The sequence below is a fragment of the Hippocampus bargibanti genome, linkage group LG04 (assembly GCF_051943395.1).
Source record: "Hippocampus bargibanti isolate YZ-2025 linkage group LG04, ASM5194339v1, whole genome shotgun sequence".
Lineage (NCBI taxonomy): Eukaryota > Metazoa > Chordata > Actinopteri > Syngnathiformes > Syngnathidae > Hippocampus > Hippocampus bargibanti.
In genome coordinates, this window is record NC_142737.1 from 12,308,568 (window position 1) to 12,328,191 (window position 19,624).

At 40.4% G+C, this 19,624-nt stretch overlaps 1 protein-coding gene across 2 annotated transcripts in view; it reads right to left on the minus strand.

Moving 5' to 3' along the window:
• Positions 1-2,334: 2,334 nt before the first annotated feature.
• cltcl1 (clathrin heavy chain like 1) overlaps positions 2,335-19,624 on the minus strand; it is a 36,440-nt gene continuing 19,150 nt past the window's right edge. Inside the window, exons 11-32 of one of the 2 annotated variants that reach the window (XM_088994076.1) lie at positions 18,736-18,873; positions 18,473-18,637; positions 17,470-17,650; positions 17,212-17,375; positions 16,993-17,118; positions 16,347-16,489; positions 15,287-15,521; positions 15,024-15,146; positions 14,787-14,932; positions 14,516-14,699; positions 13,751-13,943; positions 13,495-13,652; positions 12,465-12,629; positions 12,087-12,362; positions 10,700-10,849; positions 10,494-10,625; positions 10,300-10,410; positions 8,546-8,716; positions 8,149-8,370; positions 7,013-7,039; positions 5,242-5,317; positions 2,335-3,539 (exon numbers count right to left, since the gene is read on the minus strand). In XM_088994076.1, coding sequence (XP_088850202.1) covers positions 3,415-3,539; positions 5,242-5,317; positions 7,013-7,039; positions 8,149-8,370; positions 8,546-8,716; positions 10,300-10,410; positions 10,494-10,625; positions 10,700-10,849; positions 12,087-12,362; positions 12,465-12,629; positions 13,495-13,652; positions 13,751-13,943; positions 14,516-14,699; positions 14,787-14,932; positions 15,024-15,146; positions 15,287-15,521; positions 16,347-16,489; positions 16,993-17,118; positions 17,212-17,375; positions 17,470-17,650; positions 18,473-18,637; positions 18,736-18,873 — 3,411 coding nt within the window. In that variant the 3' untranslated portion in view covers positions 2,335-3,414. The remainder of the gene's footprint in view (positions 3,540-5,241; positions 5,318-7,012; positions 7,040-8,148; positions 8,371-8,545; positions 8,717-10,299; positions 10,411-10,493; positions 10,626-10,699; positions 10,850-12,086; positions 12,363-12,464; positions 12,630-13,494; positions 13,653-13,750; positions 13,944-14,515; positions 14,700-14,786; positions 14,933-15,023; positions 15,147-15,286; positions 15,522-16,346; positions 16,490-16,992; positions 17,119-17,211; positions 17,376-17,469; positions 17,651-18,472; positions 18,638-18,735; positions 18,874-19,624) is intronic. The other variant, XM_088994074.1, reaches the window with a different exon arrangement.

Here is a 19,624-nt window from a genome sequence, read left to right on the forward strand (position 1 = left end):
TCCGTCGGCCACACCTTTCACAAACAGCAACACTTTTCACTGGGTTTGCAACCACGACTGATAACTACGAGAACGAAATTAGAGCAAATTAAACACGTTTCGCGACGATCTTAATCCCAGGCAAATTTTTGATTGACATCGTTAAAGGCCACATTTCTTTCACACTATATTTTTTCCGTGTGATTAGTCACAGTAAAACGAAAACAAATACTGTACTGTGTTTGTTTTCGTTTTACTGTGTTACCTGTCAACTGAAACCCTTTCTCCGTATTTTATACGTTTTTTATCATTTCAAATAATGTGCGGCGTACTACAACTTTTATACAAGAAAAAAACATTTTTTACATTGTGAACTGATTTTCAAAGACCAATTTGGCTCCAATCCAGTTCGTCTCAACTGCTGGTAGCCAACGAGACTGCTGCCGCCTACTATCGTCACGGCGAACCAGCAAAAGTAATCTTCAGTCGTATATACTTGTTATCGCTGCGTAAGGTAGAATTAATGAAAGCATCACGTGCGCATGCGGGGTTAAAAGGTCTGCATTTCCGCTTGTGTTAGCAATTTTTATATCATATCAAATAATGTACGGCACGGGTGTCAAAGTCAAGGCCCGGGGGCCAAATCCAGCCCGCCACATGATTTTTTTCAGCACGCGAAAGCAAATCAAACTTGTGAAATTCCATGATCCTTGCCGACGTCTCTGGAAAAGTTGTGTCCATAATTTTTAAAATTGCTTCAAATGACTTCTACTGAGCGTATTTTACAAATATTCCACCACATATAGCTATATTTTACGTCTTAAGACTCGAGCTGAATATTCCGGAAGTCTTGTTTATGAGTTGGTGACGAGTCCTCACGTCACGTCACTGAAGGAACGCCCCTGATCGAGAAAGGACACACTGTAGCAGTCCTTTGATCACGTCAATGCATTTTGCGGTACTTTGTTTGGTCTGAAAACTTCGTGTTGATCAGTGTTGATGGCGAAATTAGAAGGAAAACACATAAATAACGCGATGGTGAATCCTTGTGTGTTGTGACAAAAATGTTGAGCCCATTTCCACACGGAGCTTTGTCGGCATCTTTTGCCTTTTTTTGGGTGCGACATTTCCCCCCCCTCATGCCTCAAAATGACCCGGAATAAATTATTTAATCGATTGCAAACATGTATGCTTTCCTCTTCAGAACTATTGGAATCATATTTATAACTTGATGAGTAACAAGAAAGCATGTTCTCAAAATCTGAAGCCATTACGTATTTTGATTCTCGAGCAAGGCAAGACGTCTTGGCGTGACACTACGAACAAGGGGGTGGGACCTTCTGAAACTGGCCACTTCCGGTTTCGATTTTTTGCAGTTTCAGCACACTTTAAGTCATTTTTATTGGTGTTTTGCATTTGACTAAAAATATCATACTGCGTGTTTCGGGTATTTTAGATGCTATAAAACGTTTTTCTGATGTCAGTTAGGAAACAAAAAAAGTGATGTCAGTTGTCCTTTAAATCCTAACCAGAATTTCATTTTTTTTGGATGTAAACCACAATAACAGTCATTATTCTTGACTTCAGATTGGAAAACTAGTTATTCATTAATTTGTTGTGCGCTCTATATGTAATACAGTAAAGTCTCGTTATATCGATATCGGATATATCGATAGTCCCGGTTATATCGATACTATTTCTATGCACGCACGGAGAAAATTACATGCAAACAGGGTCGGATATATCGATAGTCCCGGTTATATCGATATTTTTTCGGAGTCCCTTGAATATTGATATAACGAGACTTTACTGTATGTCGAGGGGATTGAACTTCTAATGGCTTCCCCAAATTCATCACGGCCCTCGAGAGGAAACCTTAACTACAATGTGGCCCACGGCAAAACATGACAGACACCCCTGATGTACGGCATACTACAACTTTTATACGGGAATTGTAATCATTTATAAGGGTAGCTATTAGCTAAGGTTGACAGCTATGAAATATTGTTAATATATGTAATATGAGAATTCATCTTCAGTCACATTTCTAAGATGCAAAGTTGGAATCTGCTCTTGGCCAGCCTGTGTCAAGTTTGCATGTAATTCAGTAATTACATGCCAGCAGCTTCAGTAATGGCTTACTGAAGACCCAAGGATATATGTCGTCATACTACAGTAGGTGTGAATTTAATCTATGACTGTTAAAGCGACTTAAACATACATTTCATCCAAAATATAGCACCGAATCAACTTACGAACAAATTCGCCTTACGAACGATCACTCGGAACATGTCTCGTTCGTAAGGTGGGGAGCGTCTGTATACCCACGCACTGTTGTGAATGAATGAGATCACACATTGTGTATATACTTTATTTTTGTGCAGATAAAACGAGTGTAGCTTCTCTAGGAGCATGAAGTAAACCTCCAAATTGCCACAAAAGCATTTAATAACTGCTGTTTTTGGCTTTTTATCAGTTTTCCTACAAAAAATGATGCCTTTCAAATTACAATGACATACTATAGACAATACATACGGTGTTTCATAATATTCTTTGATTAGTATTTCAATATATCTTAAATTATACATTTCTTTCAGTACAATGATTATTGTCGACACACTGGCCAATGTTTCTTCTCCCTCTTCATCTGTTCATCCCCAAATGTTCTGTGAGTCACTTGAAATAGTTCCATTGGACTTATTATTATTATTATTATTATTATCAATTGATATACGTACTATAAATTGTGCTCCTGCTTGCAGCATGAACATTTTGGCAACACATGCACAGACTGTGGCAAATAATATTTATTTCCTCACCGTGAAACTCATTACGAAGAAGTCAATGGAAAGAACATTTGGATCACAGGAAAAGGATTTTCAGCTGAAGAGTGTGGAGGAAATATTTTGGAGCATCTCATGGTTGTGTGACGCGTCTTTAAAAAGGCTTTGACGCTAAACAGACACTGGTCGCAGTACATTAACACCACAAATTGTGTGTGATGAGAAAAGACAATGACTGCACGGTAACAATCTCAAACCAGAGCGCCGTGGAATTCTCAATGAACAAATTGAGCCCATTTCCCCCTTTGCTGTGTATATAAGGCTGTAAATAGACTTCTTTTTTTGAGGGGGGCAAGAAGGGAAATCCCTTCTGCTCCGCAACGGCGAATTGTCATCCTCAAATAAAACCAAGAGAGGACTCTAGAAATTTACATTTAACAGCTACAGGGCAGCAGTGACGTTATGCTCTGCAGTTCAGTGCAACATTATGTCCAGGTGGTGAGCGGAAATGGGAGGAGAGTTAATACAGACCCTCGATAATTTGCGAGGAGATGATACTGCGGTTTCATTGAAGTAGTGTCATGCCTGGTTCCAGGTGAGAAAGCAAGTTCGGTTCTAGGAGAGGGTGCTCGACCAAAAATGGCTCCGTCCTCTACATGGGGAAACCGTAAGCAGGCTGAGTGGTGTAGCCCGTGGCATTGGCTGGGTAGCTATAGGCTGGATAACCCGGCTGGGTGGGCACTGGGGCGGGTGAACCAGTAAGCATCAACTGTTGACCTGAACACACAAAGGCAGAAGGTCATGCAATTCGAATTTGAGGTTATTTCATCATATCATGATAGTGACTTCACCTGCTTTGACTTTATTGTTTGTTTGTTTTAATCACAATTAGCCGGTATGTCAACATAGTTTTCATCCGCACTCATGGCTGTTTGAATCATGACAATCAGAAAGACTTTTTTTGGTAAAACAAATACTAGAATCTCGCTTGGTAAGATTTTTCATGACGAAAATGAACTGAGATATTTTTGTTTTTTTAAGTCATCAGCAAACCGATAGAAGCCCAGCCCACCTCTTGATTATAAGACAAACAATTCCCCTTGAAAAAAAATCAAACCAAACAAAAGTCACCTCCTTTCATGTGAAATAATTGCTGCAGTTTGCAAACAAAATGTCGCAACGAATTAGCTTGAGGTTAAACTGCATAATTAAATACTGCGCGTTAAATAAATTGCCACTATTCCGTACAGTAAACAAACGGCATCAGACACTACAGTAAAGTCTCGTTATATCGATATCGGGTATATCGATAGTCCCGGTTATATCGATACTATTTCTATGCACGCACGGAGAAAATTACATGCAAACAGGGTCGGATATATCGATAGTCCCGGTTATATCGATATTTTTTCGGACTCCCTTGAATATCGATATAACGAGACTTTACTGTATTTGATGAAATATTGTACTTAAAAGCGCAGTGGCGGGCCGTGCATGTCACTCCTCTGCCTTCAGTTGCCCTACGTCTGAATCAATCCACAGCTGCATGTGTGTGGTGTGATTTACTACACGTCCACTAGAGGGTGCTATTGGCCAGGAAATAACTTGTGGCTGGAAGAAACGTAATAAATTCTGACATTAAACAGTTCGAATTTCTACTATGAACGTGTGGCTTCATGATAACCCTATAAAATTGCAATATTATTTGCTATTTTTGCTAGTTTTGGAGCTGTCCAACCTTAATGATGTCCATCTACTGTTGAAATGTCCGTCTTTAAAATGGCTTGAACAGTATATCTGCAACCAAATCCATTTCTTCTCCTCTTTCAGCCATTGTGGGTTAACAAAACCACTATTAAATCAACACATTATATTTGTTTATGCAGCTCGCTACAGATACAGTACTATGCTAGCCATGGCCAGTATGCGCTTATCACTCGCGGCTATTGATACTATGATTGGCTAGTCACGAGCCAATCATAGTTTGCGAAAACTCTGACGTTTCCAGCATCTTCGAGCAGGTCTTGGTTTGCCAACTTGAACTCTGATTATTTAAATCAATTTTTATGCTCCGGGGCCTGCAGAACTGATTGTGAAGGCGTCCAGGTAGATTTCTGACCCTGGTAACAAATGATAGCTGAAATGTGATTGGTTAAATGCTTAAATACAAAACCACACATTTGGAAGCAACACAACCGAGAAAAAGCAATGAAAGGAAGCTGAAAACCAATTTGGAATTTAATAAGATTTCATGGATGAATTATAATTCACATTAGTCTGATTCAGATATTTTTAGGCTAGCAGAGAAGGCCTTTACGTAATCTACATTGAGGAACAATCACAATCAGTGAAAAGAAAATGCTACTGCTAAAAGAAGTTCCGGAATACCCTAAAAACTGGTCATCACTCCATCTGACCATTTTATTTCCATCAGAGGAAAGCATCATTTCAGCACGTTGGCTGAGAAACCGGGACTTACCAAACACAATTGGCTGAGGCTCTGTCACCTCCTCTTCACTTTGCCTCTGACTTTCAGCTGTTTGCAATTTGTCCACCTGAGGGCACCAAAAAGCTGTATTCAATTCAACCACTTTCAATGCAAAGATGCACTTCTGTCGTGTAAATATATGAACAATGAAAATATCTTGCTCAAATGGCACTACACTCCAAGCTGCATCCACGATAGTAAACGTACAATATTAAATTGTACTATTACATTACATCTATAGCCAAATCCAAGCATTACGGTAGTCAAAACAGAATTATTTCTCCACCAAGGGGCAACTGACATTTAATCTAATGTATGTAAAATTAAAATATCATCACAACAGGATCATCTAACTTTTGGAGTTAGTATTTAACCTTGCACACAGTTTATTACTGTTTTAACCTAAAACTTGGGGATACCCGAAACTTGGGGATGCATCACACATCAGCCTTGCGGACAAAATCCGGGTCTTATAAAACCACCAACCTTATTTCCCATCTGAGAGGGAACTCACACACACTTGCACACACATAGCACAATCACAGTAGATGAGTTAGAGAGGTGAGAGGGAAATGTTAGGCCAGAACAGACCATACATGTCAACCTGCGAGACACTGTGACCTTACTAACAGCTCAATTTGAAAAAACAAAAACAAAAAAAAACATATGCGTGTGTAATATTTCATTGCGCAATGTCATTAACAAAATTTCACATGTAAACATGAATACTTTTAACAAGTCACAACATATTTTTTGTTGTAGTGCATGGTGGCTTTCTTTGCTGTGGACTATCTGTCCACAGCAAAAAAAATAATAATTTGTGTTCTTACGATGTGTAATGTTTATAAAAAATATTAATGATATTATGGTGAAAAAAAAACACGTAAAATGTTGAATTTAACTGATTTCAAAATAAAATTCCACTTGACCGGAACTTGTCTTCTCGGAACTTTTGTTTCTTCGCGAGACTTTTCGCACAGACTTGTTTTCTCGGTGGTCAACTTTGTTTTTTTACAAGTAGCGATATTTGTGATAATTAACATTACTGCTAATATTAAATGACGAAACCTGAATTGAAAGTATCTTAAAATTATATTTAACCATTTTTGCGTTTCCTGTACAAACTTTGTTGTATGCCTTACACATCTAAAAATGTGCAAAAATTGTACAGAATACGGCAAAATACGGCCGGTTGACAGGTGTGGAACAAACTAATCCAGTTTTTGTGAATCTGGAGGACTGTGTGAAGGCTTCAGTTCCGAACATCAACACAAAACGACGATACATTCATCTCACTACTTTGTTTATCCCCACACACATAATAATTATGAATATCTCACATGCTCAACTTTCACCGTTTTTTTTTCTATTCATCCAAACAAAACTAGTGACTTTTGGGCAAAAGTACATTTACTGTATATGGGTAGTCGGATTTTGATTCAACCCAGAAACACTACTGAACTATTATCCATCCATATTCAATAACGCTTGTCCTAATTAGGGTCACAGCTGGGTCAGCGTTGGGGTTGACCTTGGACGAGTCGCCAGCCACTCATCGACATACTAAACTAGGAACTGGAACAACGTGCTATTTTGTTGTTGATCTGGAACAAAAGCCAACACACTTATTATCATGGCTAGTTATGCTTTAGTCAGCCTATTGTTCATGCTATTTTACTACATAAGATATTTAAAGGTTGTAGGAGCGGTTACAACATGAGCAGGCAGAACAGATTAAATATAAAAAAGGGGGGCCAGAGACCGTCACCTTCGCAGCATACTCATCAACCTGAAAAAAAAAGAAACCCCAAAGGAGATGACCTCAAGTGACCACATCGGTCTACAATTCGGAACTGGTCTTTCCGAGGGAGTTAAATTTGACGACAGTGCCTCGACTTACAAATCACCTGACTTCTGAGGGTGACTTTCTTGAGTAATAAGTGCTAGGGGTGGCAGAGAACGTCACAACTAAAAAACTATATATTTGAACACAAACTGTGCAGTAAAATATGAAGACAGACAATATAAAATTGTGTGTTTATCTTCTGCGGAAACTTAAACTTCTGAGTGATTAGTTGTGAAATTATCTCTGTATTATACTCCCACCCAGTGGACAAAGTGCAAATGTTGGAAGGGGCGCAATGTTGACCAGGAATTTGCAGTTTTTAGTCATTTCAATGAAAAAAAACAATATTCGAGAGAAGATTTCCGTTCAGGAAAACGATCCAGGACAAATTCAACTCGTGAGTCAAGGTACCACCCTATCATAAAAAGTATGTTGTCCACTGAATGGCTGATTTATTTTCATTTTAACTCATTCACTGCCAGACGATGTGCAAAAAATGTGACACCCACAGAATATTGAGTTTTAAAAATTCAATTCAGCGTCAGAAACATTAGATTCTCTTCTTACATCAGAAAAAAAAAAGATTTAATTCCTAAATTATATGGGTCTGGAGTTCTCTGACCTTGAAATGGGGGCAGCTGTACAACATACAATACATACATATTGATAACATATTAACAACAGCTGAAGCTGTAACAAAGCGCTAACATGGACAAAAAGAAAATTCTGTTCATTTCTGGAAGGGATAAACATTGCCAGAGGTCTGACCATTGGTTTTCTGGCACCCCTGCAAGAAACACCAAAACCCGAACAAATCCATAAATGGCGCTCCACTCCACACTTTTCAATACCCGAATAAATTTGGGAATGGCAGCAAATGAGTTAAAAACAGATATGGTCAATAACTACAATAAAGTCGTCACTTGAAGCGATAGATTTCTCCAAGAAATACACAAATAAAGTACAATAAAAACAACAAAACAGGATTCATCTTGAAAATAGACCCGATCTTACATGGAAGACAAATGTAAAAATCTAAATTGAGTGCTAACCTTTGTGAGATACTCCCTCATGACTTGAATGAAGTATGGCATGGCAAAGTCCATGATGTTGTGCCTCCAGGCCATTTCCAGCACCACGTCGGGGTGTAGCAAGTCATAGGAGGCGAAAAGGCAGGCGGCAAAGCACTCTTTTTTGCCCTCCTCCAGGAACCACTGCAGCAAAGTCTCTGCGAGCTCAGCATCCTTTGACTCGGAGGCGAACAGCATTGCATCCTGGGAAAGAGGGATGAGCTGGTAGTTACTCATTATTATAGTCCAAAGCATTTGCGGTTGACAATGAGTCAAATATGACTCCCCAAAAATTACATTATCAACACGCACACTGTAAACTGATGTCAACCTTTGGGGGGGACACCCTGCACATTGCACTTCCTTTATCCTCTCTCACCTTGTACAGTTTGTCCTTCTTGCAAAGGTCCACACTCTGTCTCCAGCGGTTGTTGCCCTTATACAGATAAGCAGCAATGCGTCGAAACTCAATCAGCTGGTGTTTTTCTAACCTCTGGGCGAGGCCGATGGTGTCAAAATTGTCGTAGGCATCAATGGATGCTCTGAGCCCCTGTAGTAAAATGAAAAGGAAAACAAACAAAAAAAAAAAAGAAATGAGCAGTTGTCATGGTTGTAACCGTGCAACACCTGATTTGAGTTGAATCCTCAGCACAGTGGTCCAGATTTATACAGAAAATCCTCCATATTGGAATGAACAAGTATGAAAGGTGTGCCTCTTTCCAATAATTACATACCTTGATCCACTAAGTGTGTTATATTTAAAGAACGGCACATTTGTGGGGACAATTGGCTTTGGTTCAATTCTTTGGTTTTGGTGGGATTACAAAGTCATGTTTATTGGTATGTAACTGCATGAAAAATCAATTACAAGCCAAAACTATGAAGTCAATTTAATTCTAATCATGACAAAGTTCACATCTCTTCGTAACTCATTCACTATCAGACGATGTGCAAATATACGTCCACTCCTGTGCCAGGGTGTTTGCCATTATTGTCCATTGTCTAAAGGAGTGCAAGATGGCGCCCGAGTAGGCAGCCGTCAGCAAGTGCTCTGATGAGCCTTGCTTTTTTTGTTGTTTTTGTCTTGTTTTTGTGTTTTCTTTTGTCACTTTGTGTTGTTGTGCGTCGTGTGGAACGGATACGGATTGTTTTTCAGCATTTTTGACCACGACATTCATCAAGGAGGAGACTGTGCTGAGCGGTTGCGCCTTTTCGGCAGCATGAATATGCCAGTACTGTTTTTGAATGGGAGGAATGTCGGTGCCATTCGACTGCCATCGCTGGACACCAAAGGGGCCATTGTGCTTTTTTGCGCCTGTAATGGGCAGTATCTTCACAGCCCCGCTTTGTTCAGTGGAAGGTCGGTGCTGTTGGAAAGTCTGCGGCTGGATGGATACATGGCTTGAGGATGCCCGCGATAAGAAGGAAGGAGCGTCAGCGCAGAGCGCCGATGCGTATATGGAACTGTCGCAGGATGGAATTGAAGCTGTTTTATGTGGGACAGGAGATGTGAGACAATCTCTTTTCGTCAATGGATGCTACAGCTGCGTGTTTGCTTTCAACATTTAGCTTGTAGTCGACGTGCACATTCCCCCATGATGTCCCTGATTCACTGGTGAAGAGACGCTTTGATCCTCTCCTCTTTCATTTGGAACTGCTTTATGTAACAAAGAGGGTTTTATGTAACAAAGAGGGTACAGAAAGTGCTTAAGAATGAATGACTCTCTGTGGCTTTGTGTTGTCATGTTATTTGTTATTTAGTTTTTTTTGTTCTTTTGACTTCAAGATGGCGCCGCGAGAGTGGCTGCCTTTCCAGCAGCTCCTGTGTTTTGCTTTTTCTACTTTCATTTCTTTCATGACTTTGCTGCTGTGAAATGTAAATTTCTCCACTGCGAGACTAATAAAGGAAAATCCAATCAATCAATCCAAACAAGAAAAAAAAAACTAATACAGGAATGGCGCTCAACATCATATTTTCAAATCCCGAATAAATTCGTGAATGGCAGTGAATGAGTTAATCTACGTTAAACACTTGGCTTTCAATTGCAGTATGACTATGAGCCGTTAATCTTCGGACAGTTCAATTGTGACATAAAATGAGAGCGGTTTCCAGAATGAGAAGAAATGAGAGACCTGGTAGTCCTCTTCCTCTGTCAGCAGGTTGTTGAGGGCTTCATTAACAGACTTGTTATTGTGATTCTGGACAGACCTCAGGTATGGCTTGACTAACTTCAGCTGGTTTACCTAGGTTGGGGATAAAAAAAAGCAATGTCACAACCACATTTTTTTTTAAAGAAAAGTTACCGGTAACTATCCATATCCATTACCTTGGTGAAAAAGTTGACAGCTCGATTGTGATCCAAGCGCGGAGACAGAATAGTCAGCAAGTCATTGAGTAGAAGAGGTTTGTAATCCAGATAGAAGGAAAGAGATTTATAGTACAACTCCACATTGGCCACCTAAAAAGAAAAAGACACAATATTCACTCAAGATAAGAAAAGAAAATGGCCAACAATGCCACGTGGACGTTTACCTTTGGAATAATGTCTTTAAAAAGGCCTTCTTTCCACGCGTCGGTGGGATGAGATATCATTGTGATGACTGCGTTGTCGTACTCTTCGTATTTATCGTAAAGGAAAACCAGCTCGGTCCATAAGTGGGACTGTTCGGCTGCACGTAGAACCTGGTGAGCAAGGGGCGATATCTTTTGAGTTTACATATGGAGGAGTGATTTATTGCTTTTGTTTGGTGCGCTCAATGGATTAAGAACAGAGGACAAAAGGGTGGAAACTTTTGATCTCAAGGGCGTTGTGATTTTGGAAAATTAACAGCTTTCTGGTAATTTCTGTTAGATCCTTAAAAAGACAGTTCAAACGGGTATGAAAATATGTTCAGTTTATTTCATGAGCCTTCATTTCGTTTAAAAAGGATCTTTGTTCCAGCTGCTGTTGGTTTGCTCTTTCAATAAAGTTTAAAGTATTTGATTGTCTTCTTGACAATAAACGAATCAATTATTTTCATTTGTAAATATCAATAAAATAAACCAGGAACACATTTGAATTATTTAATTCATTTTTTTCACTGCCATTCCCAAATTGATTCGAGAATTGAAAAATGTGACGTGAAGCGCCATTCCAGAATTTGTTTGGGTTTTGGTTTTTCTTGTGGAGGGTGCCAATAAAGCGATGGTCAGACCTCTGGCAGTGGTTTTTACCTTCCACGAGGGGGCAGCATATCCCTTTTTTCCATGTTACCGCTTTGTTAAAGCACAATATAAACCAATATGTATGTATTGCATTGTATTGTATTTTGTACAGCTGCCCTCTTTTCAAGCTCATATCACTCCATATCCATATAACTTAGGAATTAACTATTTTTTTCTGATGAAAGAAGAGAGTCTACGTTTTCTTACGCTGAATTGAATATCTACATAGTCCTAAAACTCAATATACTGCGTGTTCTGCAATTTGAGTGACAATTACAACAATCCTGGCACTGGAGTGGACACATTTTTGCACATCGCCTGTCAGTGAATAAGTTAACATTAAAACATTTACGACAGGAAGCTTTATACTATAAGTGTAGTTTGCTCACAGACATCCTATATTAAACTCGTCAGAAATGGTCATATCAAGTTAAAATAATTCATTTTTATGCTTCTACCAGCTTTTATAGTTTTTTTAAATGCCCGTAGACATCCCAAAAGCTGTTCCGAACATTTTAACACTCTCAAGTAGTTAGATTAGGTAACATACCGGCCGCCACATACTAACTACTATGACCAACGTAAACATTGACACGGTTATGAGTGTTGATAGTTAAAATTTTGGATTTGATTTAATCGAAAACTAATGAACCATCTAGCAAGCATCTGAGGATAAACAGAATGAGCATCCCTTGTGTGTGGTAACATTTCCCACCTTTGGAATGTTGACTCTGGACCAAAAGAGCTCCAGGTGCTCTCGCATTTTCTGAGGCTTGAATTTGGAGTAGAGAATGGCGAGCTCGGTGAACATGCCCATGTGCGCCCGCTCCAGGCCCAGAGCTGCTTCCAGCAGAGCGATCAGCTCCTCAAAATAACCGCGATCCTGGTAATAGCTGATCAAGTCCTCCAGCTCGTCGGCATGGATGACGATGTGGAGGCCGCAGATTTGCGCCAGACGGAATTCCTCGCCGTTCACGCACGCGAAACAAACCTGCCCGAACAGACAAGATGAGGTGTGTCAAATAGGAAATCTTAGGAAATATCTGGTCTGGCAAAATATCAGGAATGGTTTGCTTCTCGGCATGCCAGTGACCTCTTTCCAAGTGCGAGTGCTGTTGGCTTTCCTGGCGCTGTCCACAGCGGCCTGGTACTCTCCCAAATGTACGAGTGTGGATGCCAGTCGAGCAAAATTCGACACGTTGTTGTACAGGAGCTTAGCGGCCTCGTAGATTCCCTCCTCGTAACATCGATCTCCCACCTGAGGAGGAAGATATATTAGTGATTTTGCTGAATGCACATAGATTACACGGGAAAAGTCGTTAAGATAGCACAACTGTCAATGTTTTCATGTTCCTGTTGTCTGTGTAAGCTCTCAGTTGTACAGGAGTGGTCCATCGATGAAAAGGTGTATTCAGCCGTTTTCTGTACTTCTTTGAAGGTGTCGGTCGTTTCGCTCCTCATTCGAAAAGCTTCGTCAGTGAACTAAAATTGTGCTGGTAGCTCTGGCCCTATAGTATATATCCTCTAATGTCCAAGGGTGGCGTTGTCGGACCTCTGTTTTGATAGGTCCCTGCTCTAAGCATGGGAGACATTGGGGGAGCATTGGACTACTCCCTGAAGCTAATCTGATTACTTCTTTTGTTCTGTTGGATTATGTCTATGATTGGCCCTGATTGCCCCATTCGCCCCGGTATCAAATTTTAGTTCGCTGACGAAACTTTTCGGAGGAGGAGCGATACGTCCGACACCTTCAAAGAAGTACAGATGACGGCTGAAGAAACCTTTTCATCGATGTTCCTGTTGTGTTTATTATTTTGCTTTGTGTGGACTATTATGTGAAGTGCTTTGTGACAGCTGCTGTGAAAACGCAATATAAATTACAATGTATTATATTGTATTATCTGTCTATATACAGTCACATTAGTGGTGCGAATTTGTGTTACTTCCAGATTTAGTGAACGCAGGCGCGAATGGCTGCCGCTGCTCACCGGCAGAAAAAAAAACTCTTATCCCGTGACTGTACAGTTTCCTTGAGAGTTTTGAAAGGCGCTTAGAAATAAAATGTATTATCATTATTATTAATGTGAATCTTTTTGTGCAGTCATTCATGTGATGTGCTATACCTGTTGGATGTGAGCATTGTTGGGGCCGCTAACAAACTCTTCCAACTCAGCCAGACGGTTTGTTTTCGCCAAAGCAAAGATCAGCTCCGTCTCCACATACGATTCCCGCGCTTTCTTCTGAGCCATCTTGAGGTATTTGACTAAGTCTTCCCAGTTGTCTGAAAAAAACAAAAACAAATGACGACTTGATGAAAGATACATTTCTTTGAACCTCAATTAAATAACTGAAAAGTGGCACATAAAAGCAAAGGCTTACTGTTCTTGCTTGCCGCATTGACCACCTCCATATAGGCCGAGGGGTCAACAGCTTTAATATACGAGTCAATGGCTTCCTTCACCAGATCTCGATGCAGCTGTGCCCGTGCTAACTGGCTCCATACCGCAGGCTCATTGCATCGCTCAGCAAACTCATAAGCCCTGTCCAAGTTTCCTATATTTTCTATTAATACCTATGAGGGGAGCAGGAGAGTTAATACAATGATGAGCAAAATACATAAAATAAAATGTCAGATTTCTTATTACTGGGTTTGAAAAAAAGCGATGCTTACAAAACACTTGTTTGGAAATTTGGAGATGGTGTGAATGTGATATATCCAAGTCCAAGATGGCGCCTGAGTAGGCAGCCGTCATCAAGTGCTCTCACAAGCCTAGCTTTTTTTTTGTAATTTTTGTATTGTTTGTATGTTTTCTTTTGTCAATTTCAGATCAATTTAATCCTCTCCTTTTTCATCTAGAACTGCTTCATACAACAACGAGGATGCAGAAAGTGCTTAAGATTGCATGACTGTCTGCTTCTTTTGTGTTGTGTCACATGATTTGTTACTTATTTTTTTCGTTGTTGTTTTGACTTCAAGATGGCACCGCGCGAGTGGTTGCCTTGACAGCAGCTCCTGTATTTTGTCTTCCTACTCCTTCCATTCCTTTCCTCTTACGTGGATCATTTTGCTGCTGTGAAATGCAAATTTATCCACTGCAAGACTAATAAAGGCTATTGCAACCCAAGCCATTCATTGACACGTACTTGTATGGCTGACGTATTGACATCAAACTTCTTAAAAATAGCAAAAGCCTCCTCAAAGAGCTCATTGCTGATAGCGATATTAGCAATGTCCGGAGCGTCGTAGTTGTCCAGTCTATTCACGTACTCCATCACACGTGTGCGGTCCGCCTTGATGGCGGTCAAAATCAGCAGATTCTGAAGATTTCTGGGAAAGGGACACACAACAAATGCATTGTTAAAATGAAAAATGATGGTAAAGTCGTTACAATGTTGTACATTAAGTAATTCAAACCTATGTTCACTAAAAACAGAGTTGTCAAGCACGATCTTCTCCAAAAGTTCGATCAACTCATTGGGTAGGTCAGCAGTCATGAATGCCTTGACGGTGACCGACACCTCCTCTGGGTCCTGAGTCTCCGACAGTGCGGTTTGTACCACCTGCAATTAGAAAAACAAAGTAGTACATTATAAAGTCCCGTTTATAACGTTCACGATGAACAACGGCTCGAGGTGAGTGTGAAAATATGACCTGATCGATGAGTGGCCTCTTGTAGGGGTTTTTCTCTTCTAACACACTGGCCCAAAGTTCTGGGTCTTTCCGCCGTACCAAATACCGAGCCTCACTTTTAAATAATGAGTTCTCGTTGCAGACCTGGGGAAAAAAATCAAACAATGGAAAAAGCAGCATGAAACATATTTTCTGTCATTGATTTTATATTATACAAATGGATATTCTTCATATTTTAATCCACCACATGTAACTGGGCTGCACTAGAAATTCGAGGTTCTCACCTTAATGAGGTCCAAGTCGCACTGTCCTCTTTCATAAGCTACGCAGGCAAGGTGAGGGTCCCTCTTCTCGCAGTAGCGTCCCACCACGGCGCTGTCATAGAAGGGATTCTCTTTCAAGAAACGTTCGGGTGTGTTGTTGCTGTCAATGTAAATCTTGGCCAGAGCGTTATGGGTGGCTGGCTCCTCGCAACCTTCGTGTGTCCGTGACTCCAACCATGGTAACAGGAGTTTTAAACTAAGGAGGAGAAGAAAAAAGAGTGAAGATGGGATTTTTTTTTCAGGAGTACCATATTTTCCTGTGTATTAGGCGCACCGTGTCACCAAAAAATGTACGATTTGCCAAATCCAAATTACAGCTTTGCCCATCATTTAACAAACCAAACCCAAAACCCTGACAACAAAACCGTGATATAAACTGCAATGTGAATTTTGACAACTGAGATACTAGTCCCGGATAGTTTCTGACATCTCAAAATGTTTACTTACTGGCCACAAAAAAGAACTTCTACAATCAGAACTTGGCCCTACAAAAAAATAAAAATAATTCCAGTGTATAAAGCGCATTGTGTAGGAAAGGGCACCCCCAATGAATGGTGTATTTTCAAACTTTGTTTTCATATATAAGGCGCACCGGATTATCAGGCGCACCTCCAATGAATGAAAAATAATTTTCCAAATATAATATATAAATCTATAAAAGTTTTCCAAATATAAGGCACACCACATTATAAGACAATATAGTAGAGACTGGGGTTACGCACACTGTCTACCGGGGGGAAATGGAGTCGGCGGCTTCCAACAGTGGACCTGTTTTGGCTCAATACTACTTCACATCTAAGGTGCACCTGCGTATAAGGCGTTGGGTCGTCTTTTGAAGAAAATCAAGGCTTTTGGGTGCGCCTTATACACTGGAAAATACTGTAAATTGTACGATGTGGAGATGTTTTGATTTCTGTCTCTCATTCGTTGGGGAGTTGAAGGCAGTTACGTTTTGACATGTAAACTTCAAAGCTCAAGTAAGAAAAAACACGATCGACATTGGCTGCTTTTTTTTTCTTACCTGTTTCTTTTCTCCACCTCATCCACTAGCTCATCAGTGGAAAATTGCCCTCTGACCGCGATGATCAAGTTCTTAATGACATCCTCAGCACAGTCAACATCCAACAGGCCCCCTATCACCACTGGTAATCGACTGGGGTTAACCTAAAAAAAAGCAAACAAATCACAGAAACCCTGTTATAGATATAAAAAGTATCATAATGTCTCAAATATTACACTATAAACTCTAATTCGTCGATAACTACAATGTTACACATTGTTCAGTCTCCAATACTTTTTCTCGTGTCTGATGGACGGGAAAAAACACTGGACTCTTGCATTGTAAATCGCACAGCTACCTTATGTTGATTCAATACAGTTACATAATATATCAAATATGCTTTTTATACTGTATTTTTATACTTCGACTAGCTACAGTTCTTTTCTGAAACATTTTTGCGCAGTTATACATTTTTCAGTTCAGTTATACATTCTATTATGCTTAGAATACTTTGTTTTTATCTCCCTCCCCTTTGCACCCGCTTTCAAATTGTTGCAAATTTCCCCATTGTGTGGCTTTCTGATTCTGTGTCACAAACACTGAGTAGAGTGAGAAGGATGGACAACATCGAACAGCAACATATTGTCTGGAAACAAAGGTGACTTACTTTCTGTACATAGATTTCAATGTATTTCTGGAGACTGTTGCGGTAGAGGTAGAGTACCAGGTCATGAACAAAATCAAAGCGGTCGCAAACAATAATGAGAGGAAGCTGGTCTGTCAACTTGGCTTCCTAGCAAGGAAAAAATTGAAGTTACTCCATTATTTGAAACATTATTTCTTACTGAGCGATAAAAGAATAGAGTAACGGGAGAACTTTTTTAACCTTGAGAAAGTTCTTAACCCTCTCCGGGTCATAACAGTTGCTCTCTCTGCAGATCCGTTCGACTTCTTTGATCTGTCCAGTCTTGCAGGCTGCCTGGATGTACTTAAAGTGCACATCAGGCTCTTGGCTGAAATTCACAATTGAGCCGAGGAAGTAAAACAAACCTTCAATAGAAAGGAAAGAGGGGAGTAATGACCTTGGTGGCTCTGGCTAGTGAAGTCAATAGGCGCGTGCACGCATGTACAGTGCGACACTTACCCTCGTAACTCTTGAAAGACTCAAAGAGCTCCACAAGGGCCTGAGTCCCGAGTTGCTCATGGTACTTGGAAGCTACCTGCACACAGAGTTGCAGGTTCTGTCTGATGTTAGCCGACAGCATGGCTCTTAGACACTCCAACGAGTCATCAACCGACAAAGAGCCAAAGAAGTTCAGGAGCCACTGTCGTGGGAAAAAAGGCACACAAAGGTTAAACAGCTGGTAAAGAGTCAGTTTCACACATCATCACACATCATGTAAAAAGATTGAGGGTGCCTGACTGGTTAGCACGTCCGCCTATTACAGTTCCAGACATCCTGTGTGGAGTTTGCATGTTTTTCGCATGGTTGTGTGAGTTTTCTCCGGGTCCTCTGGTCGCCCCCTCCCCGACATTCCGCAAACATGAATGGCAGGTTAACTCATTCACTGCCATTCACATTTTTTTTTCGAAAATTGAAAATATGACATAGAGTGCCATTTGGGTGCCTTCAACAGGGGGGCATCATTTCCCTTTTTTCCATGTTACCACTTTATTCCATCTTCAGCTGTTGTTAAAGCACTATATAAACCAATATGTATGTATTGCATTGTATTTTGGACAACCACCCTTATTTCAAGCTCATATAACTCCATACCCATATACGTTAGGAATTAACTCCTTTTCTGATTAAAGAAGAAAATATAAGGTTTCTTACCCTGAATTGAGTGTTTAAGTAGATCCTGGAATTTGAGTGACAATGACAAAAACCCTGGCACTGGAGTGGACACATTTTTGAAAATGTGTGGCAGTGAATGAGTTAATGGGACACTCGAAATTTGTTCCAAATTGTGTTTGTCTATGTGAGCTCCCTAAGATTGGCTGGCAAGTTCAGGCTATAATACCCCAGCGGCCTACTGCCAGTTGAGATCAGCTCCACCACGCCTGTGACCCTCATGAAGATAAACGTATTAGAAAATGGATGGATGGATGTAAAAATATGATATTTTTTTCATTTTTAGGAGTACCTCAGGGTTGAGAAGATGCGTGTGCACCACAGCTCGCTTGATATCATAAAGGTCAGTATAGTGCTCGAGAGCTCTCTGGAGAAGGCCCGCCTTCTCGCACAGCTGAGCAACATGGGCACGGTCATAGTGTGTGAACATTTGGTTTCCCAGGATTGCATCTGCTACCTAAACAACAATATGTCACACACGTGGTCAAACAAATGAGGAAACCTCAAAGTGTCAAGTTTTTTTTTTTTTTTTTTTTTGTGTGTGTCAACGTTGACCTGTGGTGCATGGACGAGGTTCATCTCGAGCAGACGTGTCTGCAAGTGTCCCTCAGTTGGGCGGTTGTTCTTCAAAGCATCCAAGAGGAAGGAGGTACATTGCTGGATCAGGTTGCCTTCCATGAACACATCCACAATCTACAATTACAAAGCATTGATGTTAGTTATCCAGTTACCACAGATGCTGTGTTAAAAAACTATATTACCGGACTGATGCCGTCACATTTTCAGATAATCATGTTGCAATTTGCCCGAAAGCTTTCAGCAAAAGTGCCTGAGCATCAATACCGCAGCCGTACAATACAATACAATACAATACAATAAATCCTAATTTACTGTGTATAGCGCTTTCACAACAACTGCAGCTGCAGCAACAACAAAGCGCTTCACATAATAGTCAACACAAAGCAAAATAATAAACACAACAAGATCATAAGAACAAGGACAGTTGTGCAATCTGAACGACTTTCCCCACTCTGATGTTTTGAGTACAAGATAAACACTTCATTACATGAAGCAGTTCAAGATGAAAGGAGAGAATGAAATCCTCCTTTTCACCAGTGGATCAGAGGCGTCATGGTGGAATGTGCATGTCTGCTACAAGCTAAGTTTTGACAGTAAACACAAAGCTGTAGCATCCATAAACATTCATACCTGTCCGCAAATCGTTAAGGGAAAAAAATGGCTAAGAGAGCCAACAGTCAGGTCTAGCCAAAATATATGTGAAAACTAACCTAAGTTTGCAAACACATACACCCCAAAGGAAGTAACAGGATGTCCAAACATTTTGCTGGACAGCATCATCATACTTTGTAGTTGAAAGAGTGACAGGTTCGGAAATGGGTTGCATTTAAACAAATTGCCTTCAAAAGGACGGCTGACGAACGCT